This window comes from Rhinolophus sinicus, chromosome 1 (assembly GCF_057876585.1).
Source record: "Rhinolophus sinicus isolate RSI-liver-muscle chromosome 1, RSI-T2T, whole genome shotgun sequence".
NCBI lineage: Eukaryota > Metazoa > Chordata > Mammalia > Chiroptera > Rhinolophidae > Rhinolophus > Rhinolophus sinicus.
This window is the reverse complement of record NC_142501.1, coordinates 6,729,922-6,746,804: the sequence shown is the minus strand read 5'-3', so window position 1 is coordinate 6,746,804 and position 16,883 is coordinate 6,729,922. Positions and strand designations below refer to the sequence as shown.

General features: G+C 51.1%; 1 protein-coding gene across 13 annotated transcripts in view; it reads right to left on the bottom strand.

The window, feature by feature from the left end:
• EFCAB6 (EF-hand calcium binding domain 6) overlaps positions 1-16,883 on the bottom strand; it is a 218,053-nt gene that overhangs the window by 73,734 nt on the left and 127,436 nt on the right. For all 13 annotated transcript variants that reach the window (XR_016020436.1, XM_088796050.1, XM_074326517.2 and 10 more), the window contains 3 exons: positions 11,643-11,757; positions 9,174-9,307; positions 3,553-3,785 (listed from right to left, as the gene is read on the bottom strand). Coding sequence is in view for 12 of the 13 variants with exons in the window: in XM_088796050.1 (XP_088652176.1) it covers positions 3,553-3,785; positions 9,174-9,307; positions 11,643-11,757 (482 nt within the window). In the remaining variant the exon portion in view is untranslated. The remainder of the gene's footprint in view (positions 1-3,552; positions 3,786-9,173; positions 9,308-11,642; positions 11,758-16,883) is intronic.

The following is a 16,883-nucleotide window of genomic DNA, read 5'->3' as shown; positions in this document are numbered from 1 at the left end:
GCAAAATTATTGACGGAGACTTCAAGACTCTGCTCTTAGTAATTGATAGAACAAGTAGACAGAAAATAAAAAAGAATATATACGACCTGAATACAAACCAACTTGATTTCACTGACACTTATGTTATAGAACACTCCTCCACTGAAGAACAGCCAGATACGTAACACTCTTTTCCAGCAAACATGGAATATTCACCAAGATAAGCCATTTCTAGGATCATAAAACAGACCTTAACAAACTTAAAACAATTAAACTCACACTAAGTATGTTCTCTGACCACAACAAACTTTTAAAACTAGAAATCAATAACAGAAAGATATTTGGAAACTATGAAAATATTTTGAAATTAAAAAACACACTTCTAAATAATCCATGGATCTAAGAGGAAGTCTTAAGGGAAATTAGAAAATATTTTGAATTAAATGAAAATAAAAACTACAACATATCCAAATTTGTGGAATGCAACTAAATCACTGCCTACAAGGAAAGTGATAGCATTAAGAGCTTAGAACAGAAAGAACTTAGATGAAAATTCTGTGGTCTTAGTGATCTTGATTTTAATTTTACTAAATCTATTGCCTTATCCTAAGAAATATTCAACCATCATTCATTCATTATTTCCAACTATGCTAAAAAAGAGAGACTAAAATAATAACAATTAAAAAATGATGGAACCGCTTAGCAGACTAATATAACACTGAAATGAGTCACCGCTATCGTATCAGCCTTCAGTTTGCTGACTGCCCAAAGTATAACAGCATGTTTCAAGAAGGTATAAGAGACACAGTGACACCATCTTTGTAGTCCTGTGTTCGTTTTCACTGAACACAGTTGAAAATTCAGAATTCCTGCTTCATGCAAAGAGAAGAAAACTGGGATAGGAAGATGTCTCAGTTATTAGGTGACCCAGAAATGAATGCGGAGAGAGAAAAGCGCTCCTGATTCCACTGACGATGGTGAAACTGACCATATAAGCCAAAGGTCTTTATGAGAGACTAACGTAGTTCTAAGCACAAAAGGGAAACTTGGTATTTTCATTCAACAGGAAGGAGTTGATCATACAATATTTCGTTACAACAAACTGGACTATCTAATTTTGCTTAAAAAACACATGGCAGTATTCTTTCCTCTTTTATGATGTACATGCACCAAAATGTACTTGACTTAGGTTGTCAGATAAACGGACAAGGCAGGTGTGTTTTAAATAAGGTGACTGCATGGGAATAAATAATGTAGAAATGAGGCAGGGTCATTGGATCCTATTCTAATTAGTACTTATACATCTAAAATGAAAACGTGTTGCTGTTATGATGCAAACAAGATGGTCTTCCTCACTTTGACCAAGTTATGAACCCTTCAAGTTTTCAAAAGTATTGCGTTTCGATGATGCCCGTGAAAAGCCAAGGCAAAGAAGGCAGAGAGTCCCACCGGGAGGGCAGGATGGCTTCCAGTAAAGGATGGCGTCAGGTTTGGCTGGTGGAGAAGAGTGAGGCTGGGGGACGTGAAGGAGGGCAAGGTCTCTAGGCAGAGAAAGCGGCCCCTCCCATCAGGCACCCTGGGTTCAAATCTCTGCCCCGCCACCCATCACCTGGGCACTTCTGGACAAGTCGTTAACTTTCCTCTAGGCCCCAGTTCCTTCATCTGGAAGGTCAGATAGTAGCGCCCTCCTGTGCAGGGCTGCTGGGGTATTAAAGGGCGTGTCTCCACAAAGCACAGGCACGGGTCTGGCCACGGAAGGGTGTGGCTTCTAAAGCGCTGCCTTGGTTGACATCTCAGCGCTTTCTCCACTAGACCACTGACGACCACGCCAGGTCTCCCTGGGCTCCAGCCTCTCCTCCTTTACCACCACCCTCTCCTCTGGAGCTGCCGCAGGATCTTCCCACAGCACACTGTCACTGCGTGACATAAAATCCTCTCTGCCTACCATAACTCATGTATGGACGCCTCAGCCTGGCTCTCCAGCCCCTTCGCAGCGGCCCTCCCCCCTCCAGGCCCCTCTCCCACCGCGCCTCACCACTCATGCCACTTCTACACACGCATCCTCTCCCCATCTCCCGAATGTGCTCGACATTCCCACCTCTGTGACACTGCAAATGCTGTTCCCTGGCTTTGAACTACCATTCTGGTAGCCTGCACCTGGCGAACTCCTACACATACCTCAAGACACCACTCAAATGCCCCACTTTTCCTAGGCTCCTCGGGCAGGCTTAGCCTCTCCCCTGCCCGTGGCCCTTCAGACGCCCTTGAATGTCTGTGTAGCTCTTTATGTTTGTACCTGTCCAACATCCAATGGGAGTATCTTAATCATCTCTGCAGCACCTAGAACCAGGGCAAAATGCCTCGAACCGGGGTAAAGTCTAGCACGCAGTCTGCTCTCAGTAAATATTTGATGAACGCACGAATAAATACAAGGAAGAAAGTTGACTCATTTGAATGAGAAGATTGTGCTTTCTGGTTGAAATTTTCCATGTTAATTCTGCACACACTCTCCAGAAAATTCTTTCTGAAGCGTATTTTTTGTTTTGTCTTAATGCTAAGCAATCAAGTCTCAAGTGAAAACTCCTCAGAACCTAAGCATTTGGAAGCAGGTGTCCGGCTCACGTGTTACACGATCGGTTCCCGCAGGAACAGACTGCAGACTCTTGCTTGATTTTAAGTATAGAAAAATAATAATAAACCCAACAAATTCAGGGGGAAAAATTAGGGTAAGACCAGAGGGCTTTCTGCAGCCTAGTGAAGTGTCACATAGTCTGGCCCTGTGACAGGGGCTGAGGGGCTCCCCACCACGGGGCTGCCCCTGCCTGGTAGAAGGCGTGCTTGTCTGGCGTCCCTGGGGGTGCGAGAGCCTCAAGGGCAAAACAACCCAGTGAATGTCACTACTGTGCGGTGTCTCTGTAGAGAAAACATAACTCTGTGTCATCATAGGGGACAGTAACATTTCACAAAGGTTAGTATTATAATGACTGGTCATGGAGGGGCTGAATGGCTACTGCATTTGTATATGTCGGCATTGAGCAGATCTTACCAGGGAGACGACTGGGTCAGGTACCGGCCTCGGCGGGAGGCTCTGTTACTGCTTCAAGGAGAGAAAGCCCAGTGGGCCAAGGGAGTTACAGCTCAGCGGGACGCAGATTCTCCTCCTTGACGCCAGTGAGGCCGGCCTGGGGTGGGTGGGAGTCGGGGTGGAGCAGTGCCAGGGAAAGGGCTGGAAGGGGTTCTCGCATCTCCCAAAGCACCGGGCACTGCTGACCCCAGATTTATTAAAAGAAAAGCATGTAAGTGTAGGCATATATTTATGTGCATAGAGAAAAGACTGGACTGATACACAGACTGGAGATACAAAAACAGGTGGTTAGATCAGGTTGCCTTCTCATCTGTTTTCTAGTCTTTCTACATTGAATGCATACGCCTTGTGTGATTTTCTTGAACTAAGGACACAAAACAATTGCCCCTGGAGGCCACTGCAGCCTTTGGCCCTGGTGGGCAATGGGAAGGCCGGGCTGGGTGGGGCGCCGGCCGATGTGCCAGACACTGAATGTGCCACCTTCTTACCTAATGAGTCTCTGAGGTGCATCGTCTCTTCTGAGTGGCCGCTTCTCAAACAAATTCCGAAATTCCCGAAAGTTTAGGGTGACATTGAGTCTCAAGCCCAGCAGGCCCAGGAAACGCTCAAACTCTTCGTCTTTGAGGCTGAACAGTAAGTGCTGCAGCAACCTGCGGAGGTCCTGCATGCTGACGATGCCATTCAGGTCCGCGTCCATCTTAAAGAAGGCGGCGTAGGGGTCCTGGAAACGGAACGCACACGTCAGAGCCGCCTCCCGACGCTGCCGACCGCACACCGGCAACCCCGCGGTACCGACTCATCTCCAAAGTGAGGAGGGGGAAGGCCTTCCACACCACGCCCTCCAGTGCCGTCCTCTCACGTGGAGCTCAGGACAGGGACAAACACCTTTCTGTCCCTTCCATGCTTCTGGGACCAGCACCAGAAGGAAAACAGAGAGTGCTGGACCAGATGAAAACCTGGCTATGGAACTTTTCATCTAACTTGCGGAATGTCTGCGAGCGTCTGCAGGGCAACGAGCGCCACACTGGATTTCACCCCGAGGGGCGCAGCGGCCGGTGCTGCGTCTGATGGCCTCGCTGACGCTCGGGCCCTGTCTGAGATCTGTGTGCCTGCCGGGCCCGAGGACTGCGCACGGGGGCATTTGCGCCACAGGGCGTGCTGCACGAGGGCACCGGGATTTCCATTTTGCAGATGAGGAAACAGAGGCCAGCAGGTTGAGAGGTCGTGCTGCAAGGCTGAGCGCACACTCTGGAGACGGGTTGCTGAGTTTCAAATTCCAGCTCTGCCACTTACTGGCAGTGCGTGACCTTGGACAAGATGTGAGGACATAACCTCCCCACGCTTCCATTTTCTCGTCTGTAAAATGCGGGTTAGAATAACCTCTAGTTCCACGGGTGGCTGTGAGGACTGAACAGACTAATGCGTGCAGAGCACTTACAGTGTTTTGCAGGTGTTGTAAGCTCTCTGAAAGGTTGTTTGTTATTAGGGCTGTTGCTTGAGGTCACATACCACGTGCCTGGCAGTCGGATTTGAACGTGCTCTGTCTGGGCCTACGCCTTGCTTCCCCCATAGGTACTTCCCCTGTCTTAGCTTGAAAAGTTGCTGATGTGGTCCCAACACCTCTCATCTCCACTGGTACCTGATCAAGCCCCAGGCCCTGCGATAAGAGGTTATTTGTAATATAAAGCAGGACCTGCTATGACTCACTAATGAGAAGGTTTTGGGATTTTCTGGGAAGACCTACCTTATCTGTAGTCACTCATTTATTCATTCACCAAAAATTATTCAGCACCTAACACGTGCAGTCACTGTCGGGAGCAATTTAAAATGCTGCCTCTGCTTCCCAGTGACACCCCAGTCCAGCTGGCAGACGCGTAACCAGCTGACGGCCTCCGCGCCAGCGGCACTGCTCTTGGGGCTGCAGGCCCGTCATGTGCTGCTGGTCTCTCTGTTCAGCCGGCTCCCTCTTCCGGCACCTCCCATCTCACATCGCCAATGGCCCTGGGACATCTCCTCTTGCCTATCCGCCCAAACAAGGCCAAAGGCGAACTCCTAGCCCCAGGCCCTGCCCAGCTCGCTCCCCCCAGTCTTTCCCACCTTGGGAAGCGGCAGCTCTGCCTTTCTGTCCGTTGCTCAGACCAGGAGTCGTCCTGTTCCTTGCTTTCTCTCACACCCACAACCAATCTGTCAACACGTCCCTTGGCTCTGCCTCCAGAGCGCCCCCCAGCGTCCAGGAGCTCCACCGCACTCACGGCCCCGATTCCTGCAGGACGCTCACAGCGGCTGCCCACTCCCAGCCGCGCCCCGTCCTCTGCTCACAGCAGCCAGTGACTCCTTCACAGCTCACGTCAGCACATGCTGCTCCTCCTCTCAACCCAGCGGTTCTCCATCGCACTCCGGGTCTGACCCCACCCCGACCGTGGCCGCAGGCACCTCCAGCCCTGTGCCCGCATCTCGCGCCTCCTTGTCCCCTTGCTGTTGTTTGATGCCAAGCCTGCCTCAGGGCGCCTCCGGGAATTCCCTGCCACCTCTGCACCTCTCCAGGGAGCATTTCCTGACCCCTCTGTACAACGGCACCACCTGATTGGTCCTGGGCGTCTCACCCTGCCTTGTCTTTCTTCACAGCACATGCCCCCACCTGACATACTGGAGAGTTGTGTCTGCCGTCTGCTCCCTCTCTAGGAGGTAAACGGGGACCTGGGCTCTCATCCTTCCCCGCCACGGCTCCAGTTCCAAGACCTTCACACAGGTCTGTGCAATGAAGCTGCTGGGGATGAAGGAGGCAGCAAATACTCCCCGGACATCTGCTACATGCCAAGCACTCTGCTATCTCCGGGACATGCTGATGACTGCACCAGGGCCCCGGACACCAGGGTCTCCCAGCAGGGATAAAGGCACACGAGCAAATGACAGCGATTCGGTGTGACAAGGCAGTCAAAGACTGAAAACTGCGAGAAGAGTGCTCTGGTGCCAGCCTCAACCCCTGGACCCCAGGGACAGTCCAGATGCCACGAGACCCCATGTTCATAATCTGCACAAATTTAAAACTGTAATTGTTCCCCAAATTTCAGTCTTCAACTTCCCAGAAGGAAGACCTTTCATGGTATTAGGTAGTACCCAGACTTCGGAATCAAACGGAAGTTCTTTCAATGACACTTAACAAAGGTGTGGCCTTGGGTATCTCCCCATCTCTCACCCTCAGTTTCTCCATCCGTGAAATGGGAATGCTAACACTGATTGGATAGAGTAGTTGTGGGGATGAAAACAAATCAGTTTACATATATGGCCTCATTTATTCTCATCCTCACAGCTACCTTATAACCTTTCAGTTAGTTCACTGCCTGACATGTACTATGAAGTCTTTTGTTCACTCAGCGACTACATATCCATCACTTCCCATGTGACAGGCACCATGGCGGGCACGTGGGTCATGGGGGTGAATGATTCAGGGGAGACTGGGGCCTTGGGTCTCGTCCATTGAGCGCTGGAAGGGGAACACACAGCAGCGGACCCCAGAGGAAGGGCCTAGGACTTGGGAAAGCTGCGCGTGGGTAGGAGCTGGTCAAAGGGGCAGGAGTGGCAATCCAGGCAGAGGGACAGAATGTTCAAACACAGGAAGTGAGACAGAGTGTGGAGTGACATGAGGGGGAGAGGGTCAGGACGCCGCCAGAGCGGAAGGCCACGGCCAGGGCAGCGCTGGGGTCCGTGGGCCAGGTGGGTAGGAACAGGGCCCGTGTGAGGTGCACGGGGGCACCTCACTGCTGTATGAGGTCACGTGTCCAAGACAGACGATGAAGGAAAAAGTGCAGCTGCAGACACATATGTACAGAATGATCCGATCTGAACGAGGGTTTCTTGATTCTGTTTGTTTTGAAAAATGTACATGAGTCCATGGATACATGGGAATTCTAGATACACTGTCCGGAGGGTGAGTCATGGGGTGAAGGTGAACCCACAGGGGCCACAGAGAACCCGTCCCCAGGTCACCAAGCGGGTCCCGCTTCCCTCCCCATAGTCAGGGAGGAAAGACGCTGCTTATTTGGTCACAATGAATTGTTTCCTTCAACTGTTTACGGTCCTTGGCCTGGGCTTCGAGCACGTGGCTAACTCAGCGGACTCTGCTGCTGTCTGTGAACCTAACGGAGCCGAGGCGGACTCCTCTGGTTACGAGAGTACCAGGCAAACAGCGGCGGCGGCAGCAATAACAGTATTTTAAACAAATTCAACTTTTTCCTTTCTTTCATTATTGATGAGGAGAGATGTTTATGTATTTCTCATGAATAAGAGAAACTGTACCTCCCCACTCATGCTTGGTCCCGTTTCCACAACCTGCGGGGACAATGAGCAAACCCCCAGGGGACTCAGGGGACCTGCATCCTCAGATGGATCACAAGACCCTGCAACTAGGAGTTCACTTTGTCTCCCCCACTAGATCCTAAGTTCCTTGCAGGACTGAATGAGTGTCGGTGAACATTTGTGGAATCAATGATTTAACTATTTAAAATAAAGATCATCTTAGGAAATACTGCCGCCAGGCTACACTGATAATAAAGGTAGGAGGACAATGGTGCCAGCATGGAGCTCTACTTCCCCCCTTAACCCCCGCTGGGAGAGGCCGGGAAGAGGAGTCTGGGCTTCAGTGGGCAGGGCAGCAGCAGGGCGCTGGCCTGGGACCCCTCGGAGCCACTCAGGCCCCCTGCTAAGCAGCACAGAGGGGCCCTCGGCTCCGGTGCCTTTCTGCTTCCACCTCTGCCCTCTCTCCCTCTAGCCTGGCTTCCCTCCTTTGGAGAACCAGGCTATCAACCGCCAGACAACCCGGCCTGCTCTGTGCTCTTCTTGGCTGGACACTGGATCGGATTAAACAATGAGGGCCAGCCCTTCTGCACGTCTGTAACCACACTTTTTCAAACCAAACATTGGGATTCATGGCCGGACAGCTGGACAGAAAATGGTCAAAGTCAGAACGATCCTGCAAACCCAAGCTAGACAGTCATCACAAATCTCCTTGTTTTAAAATGGGAGCTTGGTAACCAACATGAACTTCCCATGGGTGGTCAGCGAGGGGAAGAGGGTCCAGAGGACAGGAAACTCGGCTGCCTCTGCCCCCAAGCACCAGCTGCGCCCCAGGGCGCTCCCACCCCTCCTTGGTTGGACTCAGCCCTCCTGGCTTTCTGATGTGTTTGCTTCCACACATCTGGGGCCTCCACCCTCTTTTGCAGCTCACGCAGGCCAGGCGGCTTAGTAAAGCGAGCTTCCTTCCCACTATAGTCACCTGTTTACTTCTCACCACAAAACCGGAGGCCACTCTGCCCCTGCCTCTGCTTGAAGGGCTGCTATTTCTCCTGTCTCATCTGTTACAAACCGCCACCTGCCGCCCATGCCTCAGTCACGCCGAGCCGTGAGCTTTTCCCTAAAGCCCATGGCCGGCCTGCCACCTGCCTTGTGCAAGCTCCCTCTTCCACTGTTTGTTCCCTTCTTTTGCTGCCCAGCACTTGCTGAGGGTTTAAGAGTCGGTTCACTGGTCACCTCCTCCAGGAAGCCCTCCTTAAGAGGGTCTTTTCCCTGTGCCCCCACAGCACGCTACAGTTCCCTCTACGACGGCCAATAACGGTGTGTCTGAGCTGCCTGTTTACCATCTGTATCTCAGAGGCACTGGACTGAGCTCCCGAGCGGGGCTCGTGTCTTTCATCCTCAGCATTTAGCAGATTTCAGCATATAGTAAGTGTGCAACACTTTTTTGGTAGGTGAGTGAATGACTGGAGTGGATGGAATGGATGAACGGACCCTAAAGTCACTGTGATCGGTTTTCCAGCCCTTCCCGCCCCTCCCTCACTTGTGAGGAGAGTCTCCTCACTTCTCTAAGGCCTTCGAGAGGCAGACCTGGCAAAGTGTCAGCAGGGAGGGATTTCAGGGAGGGGTGGGGATCACTGAGTTAGGTCCCCTCCCCAGGAAGGGGAGAAGGGGTCAGCCTGAGTGTGTGGAGGGAAGCGCCCTGTGTCCGGTGGTGAGCAGGACAAAATGGGGCTCTAGGGGTCGTGCCCAAGCTGGCTGAGTGGCCTGCAGTGGGGGTGGGGCAGATAAGCCAAGCAGCACACAGGTCATCATTTACCCGGAAGAATTTCTTCAGTCTCTGGGGGAAAAGTTTCAGGCATTCTTCAGCAGTCATCAAGCAGCTGTCCAAGTTACTTTTTGAAAGAACTGGAGTCTGACATGGAGTCACTCCCGGCTCGCTCCTTTTAGCACCTGAAACAATCACATACGTCAGAAGACTGCCATCAGCGGCGTGCACGCCTACCTCTGCTCCAGCACTGGAACTCTGCCTGTCCCAAGTCCTGCTGGGACCCCATACACAAAGCAACCCTGCGAACCGCACACAGTTCCCTGCCCTGTCACACAAGCACAGCTTGCTCTGCAGGCCGTCCATCGGCCACGCTCTTGCCCAGCACAGCTGACCACTGTGCCCTCGCACGCGCTCTCGCGTTGCTTCCCAGCCTTCCTCCAGGGCAGGGACATCCCTCGTTCATCCCTCCATCCCAGCGGCTGAGAATGAGAATTCCAAGAATCATGGCCTACACCCAGGAATGTGTGATTCAATCAGCATTCATTAATTCAACAGGCATTTCCTGACTACGCAGCTGCCAGACCCTGTGCTCGGTCCTTTCAACAACCCGAGAGGCAGACTCTTCTGACGCCGTGTTTACTCACAAGGAAATCTGTTATCATGCCCACTTTACACAGGAGGCGACGGAGGCTCAGGGGGTTCCCCGACTTCCACAAGGGTGCAGAGCTCATGGATCAAACAGCTGAACCCAGGCCCTTCCGATTCCAGAGCTCAGCTGGTTAATTACTGCGCTATGCCTTCTCTGTCCCCTAAAACTCAGCAAGGAAGTGTCACCTCTATTTAAAAACCAATCCATTTCCATCAGGTTGGGATAATTTGAGCGTGGCCTTGTCGAACGCCAGGCTAAAAACCTGGGACTTGGTTTTAGACATGGTTCTCTGCACATGTTGCCACCACCCCATCCCCATGGATGGTCTGCAAGATGGACGGTGGGCGGAGCGCCTGAGCTCGTGAGCATCCTGGGGTTCAGTCTTGAACCTGGCTTCTGCCCGGCTCCACCTGGGCCTGCAGTGACCCCTCGGGTTCCTACGCCTGGCAGATAACACCTCCCCAGCTGCTCGCCTGCCCCCTGCATGCCCACCCCGGAACCCTGGCCTGGAGCTGCCCGGGAGCCTCCATCCCCTCCCCCGCCGGGACATCTGACCATGTGGGGATACAGGACTGATGGAGGGTGAAGAGGAGGAGGAAAGGGGGGGTGGAACAGGCTGGGAGGGAGGAAGCCGAGAGCAGTCAACAGCTACTGTGTCAAGTCCCCATCTGCAATGGAGTCACTGCACTGGGATCTCAGGGGAGCGACCTACTCACCCTGGGCCCCAAGTTCCTCACCTGAAGCCTGAATGCACCTGGCACCCTGGAAGCACTCGCTGAAATAAGTGTGGATTCCTTTTCCTTCTTTTCATTTTCCTTCAAAAATGTCGAAACATACCCAAAGAACATGTCACACTTTCAAACTTCTACGGCTTCTTGCCTTGCCCTTTTTTTGGAGCCCTCTCCCTTTAGGGAGGTGCAAGTCTGGGGGTGCTGCAGGGTGCCTCTGCATTTGCCTGGTGAGGAGTTCCAGCAGCTAGTCTCTCCAGTGGAGATCCAGTACCTCCCCCAGACCAAGCTCAGGGAGGACGCAAAACGCAGACAGGCCTTCCGGGCCCCTCCCTGTCCAGCCTGCAGTGCATTTGCGGCCAAACAGGAGAAGATTCTAGTGATACATTTGTAAGATTTCTGCAGCTTTTCTAGGGGGCTTATTTGTCCACCCAAACTTCCTTCACATATGAGAAAGCAGCACGGGTGAGAGTGGAGCTGAGGGAGAGGAGAGGGGACACAGCAGAGAGGCAGGGGCTGCATGCCCTTCCTCCATCTGCCAGGTGTGTGGCCAGGAGAGCAGGAGAAGGAACAGGTGACAAACGGGAGGACCCAGCTTCGGGCCCTGATTGCACTGTACAAGACGCACTTCCTGACAACCATCGGGGGTGGGGAGAGGGGCGGGACAGTGGCTGGGTGATTGTGGGCAAGTCACTGAATCTTTTGGAATCTCTGTGTCCTTATCTGCTAGAAGGGAGGGAGACACTTGTCTTGCCCGTGCATGGGTGTCATTAATTACAGGTAACCAGCATCTATTTTTAGGGGGAAAATCGTAAAGGACATGAGGTGTGACTGAAGGCACACAGGCTTTGGAGTAAATGTGACAAGCCACCCGCGCTCTAAGTCTGTAGAAGGTTCTGTCAGGTAAAACTGCACTCACAGTTCAGTTTAACTTAATGAAGAGGAAAGGCCAAAGAGCAGTCAGATAAAACTGGACAAAAAGTAAAACTGGACAAAAAAATCTGCTCCTGTCTGAGAACCAACTCTGTCCATCGCTCTGTGTGCTCCTTCACCCCCCATGGCCGGGTGGCAGAGCTCAGAAAGGCTTGTGGTGCCAACACAGGGAGGCGGCCCCGCAGGGCATGCCGTGGCGGGAGCTACCTGCAAGTGCTGCTGCAAAGTCCAGGTAACTCATCCCTTCCTTCTTATATCCGATGTTTGCAGTCAGCTGAGCATACTGGTCGTCATCCATGGGCATTCCATTATCTTCCAGTACCTGACAGGAAGAGGAGTGAGGGGGGGCGGTTAGGTTGGCCTGGTGTTCATGCCCAGCTGAGCCCCTCAGCCCCCACTGGCCTCACCGCCATGGCCCCTTGCTCCAGCCTGATTGTTACTTGTCTGCCCCGCCCACAGACTCCCTTGGGCGGGGCCCAGGTGCCCTGGGTCCCTGGCCCAGTACAAGGCTTGTTTGTTGAGCGAGTGAGTGAACAAAGGATCCAGTGGGCGCCCCGCCTGGGGCTGGTAGGCATGGCATTTGGGGCTGAAGTCAGCACTGCAGACCTCGTCAGACGCCGGGCCACACAAGGGACCCAAATTCACATGTGCTGTGACAGCGGTGGCTTTCAAGTCTCATAAGTTACATTTATACTCACACATATCCTAGGAAACATGAACAAAATAAAGCAAGGCAGTTTGAGGAGGGAAAACTAAAATTTTGAATAGTTTCATTATGGTCCACACTTCAAATTGCAAACTATACTCGTGCGTTTTCTCTGTGGGGGGAAGGGGAATCCATAGTCCTTCTTGTTTCTCTTGTTAGCCACCTCTGCTCGTTGAAAGTTATCCAAGATCCGTTCACTCCATGACACATAACCTGCTGTTTACAAACCGTTTCCATTTTGTGTGTGTGGTGGACGCGGGAGCGACTGAGAAAACATGCCTCCCTGCATTGCAGTCAGTGAAGCAGAATCATCCAGATGACAACATCCTAGATCAGCTGAGCTGTGCAAAGGGCAGACTGCCAATGGCCAGTCAACAACCAGGACAGAACTACCTGCCTGGAGGTGAGCCCCCCCCCCCCACTGAAGGGTTGCTGGGGGACAGAAGACACCATCCCTGCTGCTCTCCAAGTGTTCACAATTTAAATGAGAAAACATGATTTTTCTTTTAGAAAAAGGTCAGAAAATCACAGTTCAAAATGTGGGGGGCAGCCAGATGGCTCAGTTAAAGCACGAGCTCTGAACAACAGGGTTGCTGGTTCGATTCCCACATGGGCCAGTGAGCTGGACCCTCCACAACTAGATTGAAGACAACGAGCTGTCACTGAGCTGCTGGAGGGGTGGCCAGATGGCTCAGTTGATTAGAGCGTGAGCTCTCAACAACAAGGTTGCTGGTTCAATTCACGCATGGGATGGTGGGCTGCACCCCTGCAACTGAAGATTGAAAACGGCAACTGGAGCTGAGCTGTGCCCTCCACAACTAGACTGAAGGACAATGACTTGGAGGTGATGGGCCCTGGAGAAACACACTGTTCCCGAATATTCCCCAATAAAAAAAATTTAAACAAAAATGTGTCTATGTGTCTAAGGGCCAAAAACGTCAAGGATGATGAACAGGAGGATGGGGTAAGATAGTATACATCACCACCATCATCATCACCATCATCATCGCCACCATCATCATCACCACCATCACCACCATCACCATCATCACCACCATCACCATCACCACCATCACCACCATCATCATCATCACCACCACCATCATCATCACCACCATCATCACCACCATCACTATCATCATCACCATCATCACCACCATCATCACCACCACCATCATCATCATCACCATCATCATCACCACCATCACTATCATCATCACCATCATCACCACCATCATCACCACCACCATCATCATCATCACCATCACCACCATCACCATCATCATCACCACCATCACCATCACCATCATCATCACCACCATCACCATCACCACCATCATCACCACCATCACCATCACCACCATCATCATCATCACCATCACCACCATCACCATCATCATCACCACCATCACCACCATCATCATCATCACCACCACCATCATCATCACCACCATCATCACCACCATCACTATCATCATCACCATCATCACCACCATCATCACCACCACCATCATCATCATCACCATCATCATCACCACCATCACTATCATCATCACCATCATCACCACCATCATCACCACCACCATCATCATCATCACCATCACCACCATCACCATCATCATCACCACCATCACCACCATCACCATCATCATCACCACCATCACCATCACCATCATCATCACCACCATCACCATCACCACCATCATCACCACCATCACCATCACCACCATCATCATCATCACCATCACCACCATCACCATCATCATCACCACCATCACCACCATCATCATCATCACCACCACCATCATCATCACCACCATCATCACCACCATCACTATCATCATCACCATCATCACCACCATCATCACCACCACCATCATCATCATCACCATCACCATCACCACCATCACCACCATCATCATCACCACCAACTTCATCATCATCATCACCATCATCACCATCACCATCACCACTATCATCACCATCACCATCACCACCACCATCACCATCACCATCACCACCATCATCTTCATCATCACCATCATGTAGCAATGCTTGTCGCCTGCTCTGTGCCAGGCATTGCGCTGAGTTCTTCACAGGCATTCCATAAGTCTCATTTAATCCTTATCATAAGCCACTCTTACTACCCCCATTTTAAAGATGCTGAAACAGCAGCTTAAGAGAGTTTAGGTGAGTTGTCCCAGTCAGATTATTAGGAAATAACAGACCTGGGTTCAAACCCAGTTCTTCTTATTAACCACTATGATGAACTCCACTATTGGAATGAGGTCACTGGGGCTGAAGTGGGGTGGGTCTCCATTATGAAGTCCTGGCGCCCTCGCTTGAATCCAGGTTGGCCACACAGGCAGAGGCTAATTTGGGTCTTGGCAGAACACCTGAGAAACTCCTAGGACACCAAAGACGGGAGCCTCTAGAGGCTGCGATGAGGCCAGCTCCCCAGAAGTCTACCATGGACAGTTTCTTTTCCCCTCCCGGGTTCTGAGGAGATAAGGAGCCTTCCGCCCCGGCCTCCTCAGACTAGAGCTGCAGAATATAAGCCCACGTAGCTGCAACAGGGCAGCCACACCAGCAGTGCAGTTATCAGCTCCTGCTCTGGTTTCGTCCTTTTTGGTGTGTGGGGCTAGGACCCAGGGAGCTGGCACCTGTGGCTGCTACGTCAGTAATAAACTGAATGTGGCTGTGGCTCATGGTACCTGCACGGGCCCAGCTGGTCAGGCCCAGGCCTTGGTCGGCGTGTGTATGTGAGCTGAAGTAAACAAGCTGGGGGACAGGATGTGCTGGTGCAGGACTGGGAGCCAAGGAAGAGGGGAGGCAGTGCAGGTGTTGCTGTGTGGCCTGGGGGCGCTAGGGGAGCAGTGCTGGATTCCCAGACCATGCTGAAGGCCTGCGGGCCACTTGGGCAGGCAGTGCGTGACTGAGCATTCTGGCAGCTCTGTGCCATCTGCACACGTGTCCTGTCCCAGCTCTGCGGAGGAGCCTGTCCCACCCAGCCCAGGATGGGCAAGTGTTCAGACAGAAAGCTGTGGCCCCGTGGCAGCAGCAGTGGGACTCTGAAACGGATAGATTGCTTGCTTCCTTTTGAAAAATAACTTTATTTTGAAAACAATTACACATGAATTATTCACTGCAAATTCCTCCTGCTTAGTTCTTTCATAAAAACATATGTACTGGAGAGTAAGAAAATGTCTGTAGGCAAATGTCTCACTGCCTGGAGGGCTGTGAGGCACCAGGGAAGCACAGCATGCCTCCAGCAGCCTGTCCGGTGGTTGCAGGCGTGCAGTCCCATTGGCGCGGAGCAGCATTGCAAAGGATGCAAAACCCAGGGAGTGCAATCGCCAGAAGAGGTGCTAAGCATTCTACCAACATTAATGCCTCTTTCTAATGCTTCCCCTTGCTCTGCTCTCATGTTTACGACGAACACACCAGCAAGTCAACCAGATTTATCACAACCCTTGGAGGCAATTTGCAATATAACGTAAGGCTAAACTGCAACATTTATAAAACAGATTAAAGAAAGTTCCTCAAAGAGTGACAAACTGGGCAGCCAGATGGTTCAGTTGGTTAAAGCGTGAGCTCTGAACAACAGGGTTGCTGTTTCGATTCCCACATGGGCCAGTGAGCTGCGCCCTCCACAACTAGATTGAAGGACAACGACTTGGAGCTGATGGGCCCTGGAGAAACACACTATTCCCCAATATTCCCCAATTTAAAAAAAAAGAAAAAAAGAGTGACAAATTGTGGCCTGGTATATTCTGATTCGCCAAATAGTTACTGCATCCCTGGGACGTCAGTTTGAGTGTAAACCTGCTCATCCTTGGGGGCTCTCGGTGAAGACAGGTGCTCCCATGCAGGTGCCCATCGGCTGGAAGTGGAGTGAGTGACTCAGTCTTCCTAAGCCCAGCTCTGGCAGAGCCTCCCGAGGCGGTGAGAGAACCACCCCCAGGCTCCGTATGAGACAAACGGGTTTGCTAGACCTCGGCATCATGCTTTGGGTGGTTGCTCTAAGAATTGTAATATATACCCTTAACTTTTCGGTCTATTTAGTTAATGCTTAACCCCTTCAGAGAAAATGCAGAAACCTTGCAACCACTTAAGTCTTTACTGGGCCCCCGTCCTTCATGCTACAGTGGTCATTTGTCTTACATCTACCTGGTATATTACAAACCCACAAGACAATGTTATAATATTTGCCGTAAACTTTCTTATGTATTTTTTAAAGAAAATATAGCCTTTATATTTGATCGAATATTTAGCATTTCCAATGTTCTTTATTCTTTCGTGAACACCTGAGTCTCCACCTAGCATCAAATTCCTTCAGCCTGAAGAACTTCCTTTAACATTTCTTATAGTGAAGATCAGCTTGTGATAAATTATCTTTCTGTTTTTTATCTGAAAACATCTTTATTTCACCTTCATTCTTAAAGGAGACTTTTGATGGATGTAAACTCTGGGATGAGAGACTTTGTTTTGTTTTCTCTGCAGCATGTTAAAGTTATTGTCCTACTGTCTCTGGCCTCCATTGTTCCAATGAGCAGTAAATGGTGATTTAAAACCTTGTTCCCATTTATGTGTCATTTTTCACATGCTAGAGTCTCTGTCTGATTTTGGTTTTCAGCAGTGTGTCTATGATTTTCTTTGTATTTATGCCACTTGGGTTTTCTGAGCTCTCGAATCTACACATTTGGCCTTTTCCCCCCAAACTGAGAAATTTTGGTCATGAT